The 17,796-nt window shown below is 39.6% G+C and overlaps 2 protein-coding genes across 2 annotated transcripts; one reads left to right on the top strand and one right to left on the bottom strand.

Moving 5' to 3' along the window:
* The first annotated feature begins 3,905 nt into the window (after positions 1-3,905).
* On the top strand, positions 3,906-11,985 carry ndel1b (nudE neurodevelopment protein 1-like 1b). Its single transcript, XM_031736527.2, has 9 exons — positions 3,906-4,068; positions 6,300-6,396; positions 8,011-8,164; positions 8,836-8,984; positions 9,080-9,216; positions 9,335-9,502; positions 9,585-9,676; positions 9,836-9,981; positions 10,117-11,985. Exons 2-9 carry the CDS (start codon positions 6,311-6,313, stop codon positions 10,205-10,207), a joined length of 1,023 nt encoding a protein of 340 aa, XP_031592387.1. The 5' UTR covers positions 3,906-4,068; positions 6,300-6,310; the 3' UTR covers positions 10,208-11,985.
* Positions 11,986-12,611: 626 nt separating this feature from the next.
* Positions 12,612-17,389, bottom strand: LOC116317706 (medium-chain acyl-CoA ligase ACSF2, mitochondrial-like). The gene is made up of 16 exons (XM_031736559.2): positions 17,161-17,389; positions 16,602-16,797; positions 15,972-16,100; positions 15,370-15,423; positions 15,078-15,196; positions 14,772-14,934; positions 14,561-14,656; positions 14,330-14,481; positions 14,146-14,234; positions 13,992-14,068; positions 13,793-13,900; positions 13,556-13,707; positions 13,329-13,470; positions 13,043-13,153; positions 12,887-12,955; positions 12,612-12,787 (listed from the first exon to the last, which is right to left on the bottom strand). The coding sequence occupies exons 1-16, from the start codon at positions 17,280-17,282 to the stop codon at positions 12,737-12,739; spliced, it is 1,830 nt and encodes a 609-aa protein (XP_031592419.1). The 5' UTR covers positions 17,283-17,389; the 3' UTR covers positions 12,612-12,736.
* Between the last annotated feature and the right edge of the window lie 407 nt (positions 17,390-17,796).

The following is a 17,796-nucleotide window of genomic DNA, read 5'->3' as shown; positions in this document are numbered from 1 at the left end:
TATCTTGTGATGGCGTCGAGGGCCTCCATAGTCGGTCTGTTGCATGGAGGAAACTTGATGATGCATCATTTGAGGAGACTTTCTCAGCGAAGCAGTGAACAAACTGTCGCCAACAGGAATGGGTCTCAGGTTTTTATAATCAGTGACCAAGTGAGACCCACAACACGCAACGATACTGCTGTCAGTATTCCTGAGCCTGAATCTTCGGAGTGTTTCATTACCCAGTGCAGCGTTTTTTGCCTAGTAGTGGTGTTTTGTTTGATCGCACTGTTATGGGTTTTGGTAAGCCGCCTTTCAGCATGTCTAGACTTCATCCAATCTCAGGACAGACACGTTGCCTCACATTGTGATAACAATAAGAGTAACATTTTTTTTTAATTGTTCTTGTGATATCTTTCTTCCTCTTCTTCTCTACTTTGTCTGATTGTGTTAAAATAAGAGGCTTTGGCATTAACAGTATATTCAGATGTGTAACCAGTAAATCTTAGGTTTCTAACATTGTTTCTGTCTGCAGATGTATCCATTAGTCCGGAGGACCGGTGTTTCAGATTAACTGGTGACGGTGAAAAAGATGTGTGGCAAACTTGCTTTTCAGGAGCTGCTACCGACAAACCAGCAAATAAACACTGAATATTTCATCTGCAACATTTGTGAGGTTACATTAAACACAGTCTTATTGCTCTTGAACAATAAAACATTAAAAACTGTCACGAGTTTACCTGGCGATATTCTCATGCACAAGGCGAAAACGGCAAACAAATAAATGTCACCACGCCGATGATGTTCACATGACAGCAAGAGTCAACGATCTTGTCTTTGTTACCTTCCCCTCGTACATTTTATTACTCCGAATTCAGCGTTTTAGCCTCACAATTAAAGCATGCAGTTTAGTTTGTGTGCACTCAAATAGACTCGAATCAACTAGCGCCACCTGTGGCCAAGTGCCATAGCCTACAGCCAGCCACTTTCAATGTTTTCTGTTCTTGCGTCTTGCACATAAACCTTTAAACCAAATGAAATGGTATAGTGTATTACTTTCAGCCAAGATCGGTAAGAAATGCCAAATTATATACACAAAGTTCTAGAAATCGCCACTCGTATTGTTCATGATGATTTTAATATTTTTCCATAACAAAGAAATGTCTTCAACAAATATTACACATTAATATTTGACTTATTGTAGATGAAAAGCGCCCACAACGAGCTGCCATCAGAAAAACTGACAGTTTATGAATGTAATTATTGTAATTAGATATCTATACAATTTGATACTTGTTTTTACACGTTTTTAAAGACTGGAAAGCAACTGATCAACTTTTGTTTGGAGTTTTTTGTTTTGTTTTTCTTTAAAAACAATTTTTAAATGAATCACTGTGGCCAACGGTGATATATGACAAATACAGTGTCTCCTTATACCTAAGCATTGCTGCACTTTGTATGTTGCTTGTTTGTAGTATATAGGCACTCTTTTGCGATGAATATCAGTCTTAAATTTTAGCGACCTCTAGTGGTCATGCCCGACTAGGATCATGAATGGTCTATTATCTCCCGGAGAAAACCAATGATTGTAGAAAACCGATATTTTCTCAGATTTTCTCGTGGATTTTCCTAGATCCGTTTTGATAAGTTCTGACAAGTATAATTTTTTTTTTCATTTTAGAAAACAAAAATGCCATTAATAATTAATTTATTTTTGCTTTATGTCAATGGGTGTACTTCGATTATTATTATCAGTGAGTGACTTGAAGTGGAAGTATGTGGAAAAAACAATCTGTGTAGTGAGGCAGCAATGTTTCAGAACAGAATTTGCCTGATAATCTGTTCATTTTTAAGGTGACTTCCTTATTATTGTAATCTAGTGATGGTTATCACTGTGTCCAAGGGTACACAGCACATGGAACTGTTACTAATTTGGCACATTAAACTAAAAATAAAGGTTCTACTTTAAAAAGAAAAAAGTTAAGGCTATCATTGGTTAACCTTATATTTTGGGGGTTTAATAAAATCATTTTAAAAAGCTCACAGATAAGTGGCATAAACTTTTGGACTTTCAGCTGTGCTTTCATGGGTTTTACACCTTTTCCTACTGACTGATTATTCATACCACATTAAAGCAATTAAGTAATAGATGACAATGGCAGAAAAGCTCTTGTTTTTTATCTACGTTTTTAACAAGTGTTCTACAATTTAAAACAAAATCTGTGAATGAACAAAGATGTTATGTTTTAAAGAACAGTTTTACACATTGTTTTCTTACAGTCTTACATTTTGGGCACTATTTTTTAAAGTGTTCAAATGTGCTGTATTTGAGTGTAGGAATAAATTATGTATGTTGTCATTGGGATTGGGTAACTTGTTGGTTTTCTAAGATAAAATTTTAGGGTGCCTTTTATTTCTGATCATTCTGATTCCCATCTTTAACGACTGGACACACAAGTACATAAATATTAAATAAATTATATACTATAAAAATTATAGGCACATCTATAGAGTCTGAAAATCAGGCATAGTCTATTCTAAGACAATTTCCAGAACTGCATTTATCCCTGCTGGAACTTTTCCAGTCCTTTAGCACAAATGTGCCACCTCCATGATCGAGATGAGTAAGGTAGGCAGGTAGGTCACAAGATAGAGGCAAGTAATAAATCCGCCCAAGTTGGATCCAGGGGCCCTTAACAAGTCCTGTTAGTATTCTGTGTTTAACAAGCAAGGAATGAAATGCTAATGGAAATGTTTCAAAGGCAACTTGGACTATAAGATTATCTAAAACATTTGAACATGATGGTATAACCCCTCAATTAACTTCATTTACCAGTGTTAGTTAAAAATTCCTTTGTATATATGTAACATCTGTTTACAGCATATTACGTAAGACCACATGTGTTATGACAGGGCACAGTACAATCACGTACAGTGCTTTTTAAGACAATTTTCAAGGTTGCTTTTGTTTTGAATGGTCATTTCCGATTCCTGTTCCCTGACCCTCCCTCACCTACACCTGGAGTGGAGGCAAATGGGAATCCTCCCTGAGGTGGAGACGAGCTGCTATGTAAAACAGGTCCTGTTGCCAGTGGGAACAGTGACGTAACTGACTGGTTCCCCTGGTTGTGAAGTTTTGGTTTGCGTGTTTGTTTGTTTGTTTTGTTCCAGTTTCAGTTTTTTACGCGTATTCTTCAAAGATTTTTCCCAAGGAGCCACCTGAGAAATCAGGAGGGTGAGTCACACCACCTAGGCCTGTCACCTAGACCTATTTCAAAGGTATCACAGTACTAAGCAGTTTTACAACTAAAGCTGATGAAGCATCAAAGATATCATCATCACATATATTTGTTATCTTTATTACCTCAGATGGTTAAAGTATCAAGCAATCATATAAAATAATTAAATTATATTTATACTTTGAAAGTAGACAATTAGCATCTTAAAAGATCCAAACTATCTGAACATTTCGAAAAAAATAAAAGTGAAATAAGTTCATTTCAAGCTAATCAATAATATTTGTCCATGTGCTGAAAGTTTGAGATTGGTTTAAGCTTAACAGTAATGTATGTACTTTGTGTGAAAAAGAACAATTTTTTCTTTACATGCTATTTACTTAAGTTTTTAAATGTATTTTTTTATGTTTGATATTTGCCCTTTTTGTTGTTTTTTTCTGCTTGAATTATTTGATAGGCATGGGTTTGATACTCATGCCTGTTTATTTGACGACATTTCAAGGAATAGAAAAAAAAAGTTATTGTTTGGTGGAGGTTCACTCCCTTCAGGTTACTGTGAAGCTCCAGGTAGTCCAAAAAAGAAGAAAAAAAAGGGTGTGGCGTGTGGTTAAATCTCGAAGATCTATTTCAATAGCAGCCCTGCGTGTGATGTAACGTGAAACTACGTCATCACGTACGCCCCTGTCAGGATTTACGTTGGTTCCGGGAGACGCGTTGGCAATTTCCTAAACAGAGCTCAGTTACCTCACTTGGAAACGTCAGTATCACCCGAGGCCCGGCAAAGAGGAGCTCTGCGTATCGTTGGGTGTTTTACCGGCTGGAAGACAACAGTAGACCGACTTGACATGAGCAGGTAACCGTTTAAATCTCGTAACTTTTACCTCTAACGCGTTTTTAATGTTTGACCTGTCCGTGTAACCAGCTGTCGAGGCATTTGTCTGTGTGTTTTTTAGACTTTACTCTCCTAAACGTTACGAAGATTATATGGTTATTTCGGGATAAATATCGAGAACTGTCACCTTAAATGTTTGCTTCATACGCCTTTAAATCCCGCTCGTTCTGTGTGCTGCATTTTTACTTGTAACGCGAGAGCGAGCCGACGGTTTCTGGCGTGAGCCCGAGCCTCTGTGCGGTCATACCTCCCAGTATCAGACACCGACACGTTAAAACGTCTAAAAATCATCGGCGTCGTTAAATAACAGCCTGTAGCTGCTGGGCTGAACTACACCTTTTGATACATTTGAGATCAAAACCAACCGTCACATAATCAATAAGAGGTTCTTGATATCATGCTTTTTATTGACTCTTAAGCTTTTTTTTTTTCTCTCATTAAACATGTTTGTCTGTATGGTGGCTAATCCATAACATGGGGACCAAAATATGGACCCAGGTCAGGGGCTGTGCCACCACACCCTATAAAGCTATACAAACCACCAAAACTCCAAGAAGGAATCTGAAGAAAAATTTGGATTTTTCTGTACAGTAGGGGAAAAGGTGACTTTGTCAGCATCAACACAGGACACAGAGACAAGAATGTGGAAAAGGAAGCACTCTCTTTACTTGCCTTCCCATGTCTGTAATTTCCAGATCTTTGCTGGATTCGGGCCATGTCTGTAGCGGTATTGTTGCAGTAGACAAATAGATCCAGGGGTGAACCAGAGAGCTATCCAAAGGAAATGAAAGATAACAGGAGCTATCCTGTTCTGACTGTCTCTGCTCTTACCTGGTACAGGATATGACTTAGGGTTATTGTCCTGTGTAGGGCTTTGATGGGCTAGAGGATTCAGCAGAAAGCACCAGATCCCTTTCAAGCCTCTCTGTATCCTAGCATTGAGAGAGATGAGTAGTGTTTCATTTTTGTTTAGTAAATCAAAAGAAACTTTTTAGGTACTTCCCTAGAGTGTTGTGTCTGCTCTCCTGACAGCCAGCATGTTTTGTCAGAGGAAGCTTTGAAAAATTTCCCTTACTTTCTGTTACTCCCTCATTATTATGGTCTGCAGCGTGCTGACACGTGAGGGTCTTATAGATGGGAAGCTGTTCATGACGGCATCTCTGAGGAATCTTGTAAAGGAAACTGCAGTCAAAGTCATCATCTCTCTGAGTCTAGACTTAGAAGCAACACCCAGGCCCAAGCCAAGCAAGCCACTAGATTCTCTTTATTTATTTATTTATTTATTTATTTATCATAGGAGACTTTTGTCAAGGCAGTTTACACAATAATCAGAGCACATTTGATTTCAGCTCAGGGTTTTCCTGTGTCATGTCCACTTGCTGCTGGTCCTATCTGCAGGAAATCCTTAGAAGCCAGGGCCAGTTTATAAATATTCCCGGGCCTACAGCAGTGCTAGTGCTGGTTTTGGCAGCTGTTTCACCAGACCCCCACATGCACACATGACGCCAACAGCAGCTCTTTCCAGATGTGTTTAATGATTCCCTGACAACAGTTGCGTAGGTCCATATACATCACAGAGTTTAATTGCTCACCAGAAAAGAGGAACGACTGTCTGTTAAAGTGCTAATTCTGCAAACAGGAAGGAAGATGAAAGACGTACCACTTGTGAAAAATTTCAGAACTGGACTCACACGTTGATCTTTTTAGCAAATGAACTCATCATGTTGAAGTTGCATGAGTTAAGCGAGCTAAGAGGTTAAAAATTAATGATTAAATGCGCATATCACTGAGGCTTTCCCAGGTATATAAAGGCATTGGTACACTGAGCACACATTATTATCAATTATTTCTGCTTAAATTGCTTAAAAACTGTATTTAAGTTGGCTTTTTTTTCTTAGCATTGTTGATTTATGAGTAACTGAGGATGGACGACCTCATCCGACAGGGTTATGCGGTCAGGATGATCTGTCGCTGAGATAGGGCCTTTCTTCTCCAGTGATGAATGAGGAGAATGTTTGATGGTGGCTCTGCTCTGAGATAAGAACAGAATGTGCTCCGCTTGATTTAACATGTCAGAGGATGCAAATGGCAAAACTGCTGTGCTGTTCGTTTAGTAGTTTAGCTTTTCGTTACAAATTCTAATCTAAATGAAAAATCAGTAAATCTAATACAAATGTGCCTTCAATCCTCAGGTTGCCCTGACATGGACACAGAGATGATTCCCAAATTTTCGTCAAAGGATGAGGAGGTTGATTACTGGAAGTCCCAAGCCCTCAAATATAAGAAAAGGTAGGTGGCATTTGTGTCTCATCTGACAGCAATGCATGCCTGAATTTATTTATGGTGTGAGTTGGTGTGTATGGCTTAATTTCTTCAAAGAACAGGCCTGTTGTGCTCTGAGTTTTTCATTTCAGTTTGATATAAAGCCAAAATTAGGTTACATAACACACTGCTGCAGTTTATTTTGCAGTTGTCTTGAAAGAAAGCGGAGTTGAAAATCGAATGACAGCGATTCTTCAAATATAGCATAAGATGAAAAACAGCTTTTGGAGACAGTAGATGCTGATCCTTGCATAATAAGCAGCTGCTTTGTTTTGCTGAGTATGTGGTTTGCGCAGTAGTTTTGAAAGATGTGATTACATAATAACTTTGTGCCAAAAGTTTCCACACATGAAGGCTGTGTTTAGCCGTATAAGGCAAATGGCCAGAAAAGAGTAATGAAATCAGCACTGACACACTTCATGGTTTACTCAATAGGAAATGGCACAGGCCACAGGATAGGCATTAGTGTCACTTAAGAGTGTCATTTGAAATTTGTTTAGTCTTCCTTTCCTATTTGTGGACGTACAGTCTATGAGAAGAAGTGTAAAAGTGCACAGCAGGGGTTAAAGTTCTGCTTACTTTGAGACATTCCTGTGGGCACATGGTGGAAAAAAAAAACATCAGTGCATGGAAAGAAAAGTGGCTTCAAGTAGATTTGCCATAGTGTGTTGCAGTTTTTAGGGCATGCATTTTCTCAGAATATCCTTCCACTGAAGTGATATTTTTAAACTTTTTATTTTGAGTTTATTTACAAGGCAACCGTGACATTGTTTATCATTATCACTAATAGAACTTTTTTTCATTCTGATGTATGGAATACTATTGGCCATTTTAATCTATTAGGGTTACATAGTTATGTTACAGGGCTTATGTGTGCTGATCAAGCACCATGTGTGATGCTGGCATTTCAGTGCTCTGTGGAGCCACTGTGAGGGCATTATCCCAGCACAGAGTCAGCTGACCAGTGTTACCAAGTGTCAGCTCAGCAGGAGAAAAAATAAATTATATTTAGATATTTCAAAACCTTTTCCTCCCTTTTTGTACATTTATTTTTGTAAATGTATTTACAAAAATACATTTACAAATTAATTAATATTTTATGGAATATTTAGTGTGTAAAAAAACATCCAGTTTCATAACTGTTATCCTCCTCTGGTTTTTTTCCTGCTTGTGACCTTTAACCCGTTCCACTCTGAAGATGCATGGCAGCATGCCTGTTCTTCTCACCTATTTTTGAACCAGCTACTGTCACAGTTCAGCTGTATATTTAGAATGCTTAACTCGACAATGCTGAGCTGAACCCTTATTTCCTCTTTGACAGAGGCCAGATTACAAATACGAACCTGTAACTGGCTTTCATACAGGTTTATTTCTGGGCATTAGAGGGGTAGAAAGCTGCGAGAACATGCTTGGCTTGGCTCAGCTTGCAGGACAAAGGTCTGTCAGTTTTCTAGAGCTCATAGGCACAGTCATTCAGCCGGTTAGCTGTGCAGAAGTGAATGGGGGACGATGAACAGGAAAGCTTTTATCACAATGACCGTTTATGGTTTTAACCGCTCTCTCTGTATTTTTGCCATTTAGTTGCCATGAAGCCCAAGAGGAGTTGCAGGAGTTCCAGGAGGGGAGCAGAGAACTGGAAGCTGAGTTGGAGGCACAACTTGGTCAAGCTGAACAACGTCTTCGAGACCTACAGAGTGAAAACGAGAGGCTAAAGAACGAGGTGTCCAACCTCAAGGTAACGGGCCTTTTTGATCTTCATTAAGCGTTTATCTTTGGCTAGGACACTAATAAAGTTGATTACCTAAGAGGTTATCTGATCTTTGTTGGATCCTGCACACAAGGTCCAATGTCTCATTTGTATGGTAGGTGTTAATCCGGGTTCTCTTAGGTAATCTTCCAGCACTCCTTAATAGGATGTCAGGATAAAGAAGAGGAAAATAGAAAACTGCAAGACAAGCCTAGTTCTTATCACAGTAGACATGAACACGGTTTTCAGTGTGCTTTTTTGGTTATGCATATTGGTGACCGTACTGTACAACTGAACCAGAGAGCTCATAAATTATGCCTTCCTTTAACAACCGTCGGATAACGATGTTCTTTGAAACCTTGTGACCGTCCTGAGATTCGTTCTGACTGATGCTGATCTTTGTAGTGGATAAAATGTTATTTTTAAACTAGATTCCTCATCAAGTAGCATCTTTCATCTTGATGCATTCTCAATCATCCAGGAAAGTAAATCTCCAAAAGTTGAATCTGTTCATCTGGACGTAGCGTTTTGTGGGAGAAACGTTTCGTCACTCATCCAAGTGACTTCTTTATTATAACCTCTTAGGTAATCATCTTTATTGTCCTTGTTTCTCTTTATAGACTCACTATTCTTATCTGCACATTTTCCATGTCTTCCAGGAAAAGCTGGAGCAGCAATATGCCCAGAGTTATAAACAGATCTCTTTGCTAGAGGACGACCTGGGACAGACACGCAGCATCAAGGATCAACTCCACAAATATGTCCGTGAGCTTGAACAGGCCAACGATGACCTCGAGAGAGCAAAAAGGTGAGAATGACATGCAATGTGCAAATTCTGTTTGTATTCTAGCATTTACCTCAAACATGTCAGCACTCGTGAAATACTTGTCACTGTTTGTGTAGGGCTACAATAGTGTCTCTTGAAGACTTTGAGACCCGTTTGAACCAGGCAATTGAAAGGAATGCCTTTCTGGAGAGTGAGCTGGATGAGAAGGAGTCTCTCCTTGTATCTGTGCAGCGGTTGAAAGATGAAGCACGAGGTAAAGATAAAGCCCACATAAATGCATTCTTCCCCTTTCTGGGCCGTGCGTCATCTGTGCAAGAGTCGGTATTTCTTAACTTTCTTTTTTTTTTTTTTTTTTTTTTTTTTTTCTTTAGACCTGAGGCAGGAGCTGGCAGTGCGAGAAAGGACCACAGACAGGATGTCAGCACCCAGCTCGCCCACCTTAGACATAGACAAGATTGATTCAGCTGTACAAGCCTCTTTATCCCTCCCAGCAACACCTGTAGGAAAGAATATAGAGCACTCTTTTATCAGCCCCAAAGGTTAGAATTATTCTTACTCCATTTTTCTCTTGTTTGAGTAAAAGTTGTAATAGGAGTGTTAACTCTGGCTTATATGTCCTAGCACTGACCAACGGCTGCGGTAACTCGTCTCTGACTCCCTCTGCTAGAATCTCAGCTCTTAACATTGTTGGCGACCTTCTGAGAAAAGTCGGGGTAGGTGTTACTCACTTTTCTGTTTTGTCTTTACATTTGAACACTTACAAAATAAACAGCTCTGCACATGTTGCACTGAGGAGCAAGTCTTTTCAGCGATGCTAGAAAGGAAAGATAATTATGATGATGCTAATTTCAGATTTCCTGTTTTGTCATTAGGCTTTGGAGTCTAAACTTGCTGCCTGTAGGAACTTTGCCAAAGACCAGGCAGCAAGAAAAAACTACTCCACAGACAAAAGCATGCTTCTCAACAGCAATGCCACCAATTTCTCTCACTCACTACATACTACCTACTTTGACAAAACGTAAGTCTTTTAGCATGTGCTTTTCTTCTTTCCCTGTCTGTTTGTTCTTCTGTTATTTAGTTTGATGTTAAAATCGGACACCCCGGCTGTGTGTATATCTTTGCTGATGTTGAGCATGTCTTTTGACATCTGCAGCACTGTTAATGGATTGGACCCCAGCACCTTGACTTCCATGACACCATCCAGAGCCCTGTCTCCACCGGGCATGCTGCCTTTGAGTGTGTGATTGAGGGGATCCTCAAGCCAGAGAAAGCTCTAAAGAAACTCTTATCTCCTCAACACAGTCTGGGAACACAGAGGGTGTGTGTATGAATGAAAACAGAGCTGGAGTTAAAGAGTGATGTGTGAATTTTTTAACTCGGTGTGTGCAAGAGAGGCTTGTGTCTGTTTTGCAGCTCTAAGTGCATCTGTGAGTAGGTGCAGTCATTTGCACCAGTCAGCCAAAAAAGTATTGAAAGCACTCTCCTAATAATTGTGTATATATCCATCGGGGCATGGACCTGGTGGGCTTCTGGAGGGGCTGTGGTGTCTGGGGAGCATGGGAAGCAGATGCTCTGGGTCCTGGTGCCTCCCACACAGATGTTCAGTAAGTTTGGGAGCTGGGGACTCTGGAGATGAATGCCTTATACTCTTTCTCAGGCAGTTTAGGAGCTGTTTTGGAGTGTGGCTGGGTGTGTTCTCCTCTAGCAGGAAGGGCACTACCATCAGGGAGTGATATGCCAAGGGGTTAAGCTTAGTACCTGGGGCTTTGCAGCAGAACAGTGCTTCGTAACCAGGTGATCATCATTTTTCACATCTGCTTTTAGTGGTTTTAATGTTGTGGCTGACTGGTGTATGTTCCTACCACATCCTCTTCTTGCTTGTGCCTAAAGCTGTACTGCACTGTGCTTGAATGAATGTCACTGCAATGTTTTGACCTTAAGATGTCAACTTTGAACTGGCACGGTTACCTAGGTGATTCCACAGTTCATATGAAGACTCATCCTTGACAACTGGTCTATGAAAGACCACAGCTTCCGTTGAACTTTCCTTCCTTTTCTGTTTCATTGCATTGCACAGTTAAACTAATTTCTGTTTAGATTGTTCTATATCTAAAAAGGGATATGTTCATATTAACTAATTTATCTCACAGTATGCTTTAAAGTGAAATTTTCCTATGTGATTTTATTTTCTTTCCTTTTTTTCTTGCATGTGTTTAAATTGAAGAATGACCGAAATGAATGTTGACTGTTTAAAGCCATGTAGCCGTGCTGCAGTTGTTACTGGCTGATGTCTGGAGTGCTTGTGGAAATATCAGCTTGTTCTCCCCTCTGGGTTAAACCTGAATTTACAGGTTTCTGCTGCTGTCGAGTGTATTCCTCTGCGGACGTCCACTGATGTTTTTTTTCAAGAGAACAGTATTGCCTTTTAATAATATTTAATGTATTGATTTTTTTGTTCGTGTTGTTCCAGGCTTATTACCTCATTGTGACATGTTAGGAGTTAGCAGCTATTAATTATTGATGGGTGTCATTTTTGGCTCATACAAATCAAACTGCTTAAAACTGACTCAAGGATTTTTTTAAATTTATTTATTTTTTTCCCTCAGTTTTATCTGGAGTTATGGTGCATTAATAACAATAATGTTATTTTGGCAATACTTAAATTTTTAGCAGATTTCTTATTGGCTCTGCATCCCCTCACTTACATATGTTTAATTCCTCAGCATCAACCATTTTGCACCCTAAAGGCTCACACAAATTGTATTCATTGTTAGTTGATCATTTGATGCCACTTGGGGCACAATAGGAGCCTGTTACTTAAATTGGTTCTACAGTTGGTGTATAGCTTGTATAGATGGCAATTTTGCCTACCACTTTGTGCATATTGACATTTGGCAATAAGGTCCTATTTATTTCAGATTCTGTATGGCATGTGTTCAGATAATGGGTTTTACTATTGTATAGTGGTTAAGCCCATTGTATTATGATATCAAATTGTTTAAATAAAGATTGATATGATGGATGTGTTTTGTTTTCTGTTTTTTGTTTTTTTTTTTTTTTTTTTTTTTTCAATGTACACAGTAGTAGTGAATCAAGATGTAGAGTGGTTTCGTTTACTAATCAGAAGGTTGATGGTTTGATCTCTGGCTCTTCCAGCCTTCGTGTTGAAGTATCCTTGAGCAAGATATTGAACCCAGTGCATCCATCAGGAGTGAGAATGTTAGGTTACAAATTGTTTGGCATAGAAAAAGAGCAATAATTTGAACATCTGTGTAAATGAGACTTGTAATAAGAAAAAACTTTGAGTGCACAAACTGAATAGAAAAGCACCATTAGTACCAGCCATTTAACAGTGTCCCAGCTTAGAAGGGTGGTAGTGGTTTAAAGAAGGAGCTTCGTGATGACACAGCACAAGGAGTGCTTACTTTTACTTTTCCAAAGCATGGTTTTCCCAAAGGTTTGTTTTGTTTTGTTTTTTTGTCACACTGCACAATGGTACAATTTGTCTTTTAATTCAGTGAAATATTGGTGTTGTCATAGATCTTTAACAAAACAAAAAAAACCAAAAACAGAACAGTTCAGCAACTTAAGTTTCATAGTTTGGTTAAGAAAGTTTTATGGTTGGTTAAAAAAAAAACAACAACAATGTAATAATAAGCTTTATTTATATAGCACCCCACAACTACAATTTAAAAAGAACAATTTAAAAAGAACAATTTAAAAAGAACATGGAAAAAATGCATTTCAGGTGCTCTCCAACCATAGACACAAAATTAAAGGCCCAACTTCTTCTCCACTGTTTCCTTTAATATGTTCTTCTTGATCTAGAAAAATATTTTATTTCATATCAGTTATGCAGTATATAAGTATATAAATACATGCATACTGGAAACAGATGGCATGTTTGTGTGAACGTTTCCTACCTTTCCAGACACCGTGAGAGGGTAGCTGTCCACAAATAACACATAGTGTGGGATCTTGAAGTGAGAAAGCTAAAGGCAGGAAGGGGCAAGCTACAGTCATGCTTAAATTTAAAGTGATTACAGGTGCTGGCAGTCTTGTGTTTTATCTCTTCCTACCTGGCCTTTGCAGAAAGCTCTTATCTCTTCTGCACTGGAGCTCTGACCCTCCTTCAGCTTGATGCAAGCACAAACCTGCTCGCCCAGCCGCTCATCTTTCACTCCTACCACCTGAAAGCACAGCAAGGAAGAGCTGCAGTTTATACCGAACACTACAGCTGATTAATGCGTATTCTCAGAGGCTGCTTATTGTTTACAACAACAAAAATAGTATTTTTTTAGCTCTATACCCACACAGAGACACTACTTAGTACTCATATGCTGCCCCCCAGTGGTTTAATCTTACCTGCACTTCCTTTACTTTGGGATGCTTGTAGAGAAATTGCTCTATCTCAGCAGGATAGATATTCTCTCCTCCTCGAATGATCATGTCCTTTATGCGTCCTTCAATGGAGCAGTATCCCAGACTGTTCAGACTGGCTGTGTCACTGTACAGACAAAAACTACATTTCCCAAAATGCCCTCTACTCAACAGTTACTGTATCTAGGGACATATATGACACTCCACCTTACCCAGTCCTGTACCAGCGGTCTTGGGAGATCACCTCTCGGGTTTTCTCTGGCTCGTCCCAGTACCCATGCATCACACAGCTGCCTCTGATCAGCAGCTCACCCGAGGCCCCAAGAGGGACAATCTCTCCAGTAGTGGGGTCCACCACTTTAGCCTGAGGTTAAGGCATGCAGAAATACCACGTGTCACTGTGTTAGAGGGATGTGTAGATGAAGGTTTGTGTGGGAAAGAAATTATACCTCAGTGTGACCCAGGACGCATCCTACAGTGTTTATCTTCAGCTCCTCGTTGTCTTCTGGGAACCCAAGAAATGTAACAGGACTATTTTCAGTTGTTCCATAGCATAACTGGAAAAAAAAATGATGTGCATATGTTGCTATGTGCTGGCACGTGCTTTTCCTGTAAGTTTTAGTGTTATCTGAAGAGGTATCATCTCACTGTTATCTCCTTCATATTCATGTCTGTTGTCAGTCTTCTCACAATCTCTGGAGGGCACGGAGAACCTCCCATGACCCCTAAAAATGCAGTAGCAAATATGAAGTGTAGAAATGACTCCAAATTTAACCCATTAATATGTCTTTTGGTCTCTCACCAGCTTCAATTGAGGACAAATCATATTTCTGTAAATCTTGGCTTAGCAGATCAGTGAACATGGTGGGGGTACCGTACACAAAATTGCACCTGGAGTAAAACAAAAGACATGGATGGTAATCTGTGAAAGTGCTTATTCTTGTACAGCTGGATACTTATGATAGTGAAGATGAGTGGTGCTGTACTTTTCACTTTGAATGGCCTCTAAATTGGCAAAGCTGTTGTAGGCTGCGGAAGGAAAAACTAGCGTGATGCCGTGAACTGCCATGCTCATTCCCCCAAGCACGGAGCCGAAGCAGTGGTAGAACGGAACAGGCACACACACTCGCACCCGAGGCTGATGGTGAATATAGATAAGGAAGTAATTCACTATTATTTGTGCTTTCTTCTTGTTAGTAACACGTACATGAACTTACTCTCCATCCGTAACCGACGCGGAGGCCCATAAAGTAGGCATTATTTACAATGTTGTGGTGGGAAAGCACAGCTCCTTTCGGGTTCCCGGTCGTACCCTTACACAAATCAATGACCAGAATGATTATTAGATCTTTTTCAATGCTCTAATTGTTGTTACAGGTCAATATGATACATGTGTGCCCCAGAACAAGTTGAAACGCTGAATTTTACTGATGTGAACTGAATGTTGATGGGGTCATCGAAGGAAAGCTTGCTCTGCAGATCCATCAGCTCTTTGTGATGCCGACTCTCCCCTGCTTGCATCACATCATCTACGTGGAGCATCCCCGGCTGTCTGCTGTCGGTCACAATCACCATTTGCAAGTATGGCAACCTAAAAAACCCATGACCATATCTTTGTCTCAAATCCTAAACAGCTTCAACTTCACACTATCAATTTTTTAAGAGTAATAAGTTATAAAAAGGTTTCATAGTCCCTTAATATCAGCAGAGGAAGGACATTTGAATCTGACTAACCTGGAGCTTTTAAATTTGCCTCCTGGTGTTGTGCCAATCTCTGGGCAAATCTCCCTCAGCATCTCACAAAATCTCTGGGTTTTAAAGCTGGTTGGACATACCACTGCCTTACACCGGACCTAGATGCAACAAATCTGTTTTAATACATTCAAATTCTTATACGCTTGAATAATCCAGTAAATTATCAGTAAACAATGGAAGTACAGCATAGAAATTGTAAGCAAGCTAAAAATTTCTGTTCAGTTTCAATTTCTATACAGGCTATTGTCCCAGTAGGGCCAACCGACTGTACCTTTAGTAGAGTGAACTCCACTTCCTTTACCTGATAGGCTGGGTTCAAGGACACCTGCAAAGATAACAGTTCAAAGAAAAAAGTTCTATCCATGCAAAGCTTCACTGTCTTTTTTCAAAAGACTACAAAAAGCATACCATGTCATTCAATTCAATTTTATTTACAGAGCACCAAATCACAATAACAGTTGCCTCAAGGTGCTTTATATTGTAAGGTAGACCCTACAATAATACATACAGAAAAAAACCCAATAATCATATGACCCCCTATGAGCAAGCACTTTGGCAACAGTAGGAAGGAAAAACTCCCTCACGTGAGAGAAGGAAGACAGGATAAAAGACTAACAAGTATGATTCAATGCAGAGAGGTCTATTAACACATAGTGAGTGAGAAAGGTGACTGATCATGCACATTATATTATAGGTGATGATGACAGATTATTTTTGAGCTGGTAAGCATAAAATTGTAAGATTACCTAATAGCTCCTCTATGCAACTGCCAGGTTCAAAGTCCTTGTCACTTACATTTGACTGTGTTTGATAACACAAGCTAGGGTTCTGTAAAAGCTGTTTCAAGGGCATGTACACAGCTCCTGCACTAACCAGTATAATTCCAGCCTTGGCTGAAGCAAACTGGAAAAGGATCCACTGATATGTGTTTGGCCCCCAGACTCCCAGTTGATCGCCTCGCTTCAGCCCCAGAGCAAGGAGGCCTGCGGCAGCCTTGTCAACCTGCACAAAAAAAACAACAACAAAAAATACACACAACACTTCCGAAAGTTAAAAATTATTAACAGGGTTCTGTGGTAAAAAGCAGCAAACTTAAGCTTCTTCTATCTTTTCTTTTTGTTTTTAAGTCTCTTTCTGATGTCAGTAAGATGGGCTTTTTAACACAGCTAATCTTATTTTTTAATGTCTTCAAAAGACAAACTACAGAAGGTGCACAGATAGTCACTATCAAACCAGGTTAATACTTTCCAGGAACCGCATTTTATATCCATGTTTTTCTTAAAATGATGTAATCAGGTTTAACAATCAACCAGATATTTATGCAAAGTCACCACTGAGAGTAAAGGTCCTCCACCTCAGATCTTAATGGGAAAAGCCCATATTAATATAATTAAAACGTCAGATTCAACCACTAAAACAATAACTAAATACATATAAATAATGTGTAAGGGTTGTCACATGCATGAAAAAGCAAAAGCTAAATGGATGAAATCTGACACGTACGTCTTGTTGAAACTGTGCAAAGGTTTTTTGGATGCCATCCTGCACAAAGATCACAGCTTCCCGCTCAGGCCAGCGTTGGGCAGTTGCATCCAGACTCTGACTCACAGTCAGGGGGAGTAGGGAGAAGGAGGAGGTGCCGTGGACATAGCTGGTGGTCAGCGATGGGTTTTGAGGAGGACTGTCCACGTGAAGAGCCCTGATATAGAACACAGGGTTCGGAGATCAGATGGTACAACCTGTGAGTTTAGTGCACTTTTAGTGATATTATTGCCGATAATACCCAGGTGGAATCCACAGGTCGCAATTGTCATTAATGAGGAGATTGTTCAAATATTTACCTTTAAGTCAAATAAATAAAAAATACATTCAAACATGCACCAGTGCACAGTAATCAAGCTCAGTCTCACTGTTAAAGGCTAAGAACAATCAGGGCATGAAATGACTAACGCAAGTAAAATAATAGTTTTGAAGAGCCAACGCAATGATAAAACCTAAAAAAAATGAATCTTTATGCTGCTCAGTATTGCACATGTGCTAAAAATTAGTCACATAAACTTACCGGCACCACTGCAGTAAAGCTGCGGAGCATGATTTCCACATGTGGCTGTGCTTGAGCCCATTCACACATCTGAGACTGTGGGCACAGGACCCGAGCAGCAAGGATGAAATCGGTGTCGGCATTGCACTCAAGCTGCTGACTGACAGCTGGATCTAAGTAGAATGAAAATACATCTAGGTTGCAAAATGCTGGGTCTTGTAAAAAAACAAGTAAGACTGCTGACTGCTGGTTTGCTCTGGTTGGATTTTATTACTTCATGTGTAATCTTTAACTTCCACACATCCTCACTGGCTGACCTACGTGTATATTCAGGGTTAATCATTTCTAAGTTAATGTCAGTGGTTAATTTTAGTGCATTCAGGATTGCAATCTTTGATTTCATTCATATTAAGTGTTAACTCTGTGCACGATGCACCACAGGCTCATGAAACCAAAGACAAAGTCAAAGCGTATTCACCAAAATTTTGATTGTCGGCTTGCGTTCCCCTTGGAGGAGTTTGCCAGGACTACAGTGATCTTCTGATAGTGATCACTGATCACTTATCTCTCAGAGTCTGTCAGAAGAAATGCACAGTTGTCTGATACAACAGAGCAGCCTACACTATACAACAGCGCATATGTAGTCAGTATTAAATT

The sequence above is a fragment of the Oreochromis aureus genome, linkage group 4 (assembly GCF_013358895.1).
Source record: "Oreochromis aureus strain Israel breed Guangdong linkage group 4, ZZ_aureus, whole genome shotgun sequence".
Lineage (NCBI taxonomy): Eukaryota > Metazoa > Chordata > Actinopteri > Cichliformes > Cichlidae > Oreochromis > Oreochromis aureus.
Note: the sequence above shows the minus strand (reverse complement) of the source record. Positions and strands in the feature narration are given on the sequence as shown.

Coding starts and splice junctions, on each gene's coding strand:
- ndel1b (XM_031736527.2), top strand. CDS start 6,311: ATGGACACAGAGATGATTCCCAAATTTTCGTCAAAGGATGAGGAGGTT. Junction 8,165..8,835: donor ACGAGGTGTCCAACCTCAAG/GTAACGGGCCTT, acceptor CATGTCTTCCAG/GAAAAGCTGGAGCAGCAATA. Junction 9,503..9,584: donor CTCTTTTATCAGCCCCAAAG/GTTAGAATTATT, acceptor TATATGTCCTAG/CACTGACCAACGGCTGCGGT.
- LOC116317706 (XM_031736559.2), bottom strand. CDS start 17,282: ATGCCGACACCGATTTCATCCTTGCTGCTCGGGTCCTGTGCCCACAGT. Junction 13,708..13,792: donor GCGTCCTGGGTCACACTGAG/GTATAATTTCTT, acceptor CCTTAACCTCAG/GCTAAAGTGGTGGACCCCAC. Junction 13,471..13,555: donor GACCGCTGGTACAGGACTGG/GTAAGGTGGAGT, acceptor TTGTCTGTACAG/TGACACAGCCAGTCTGAACA.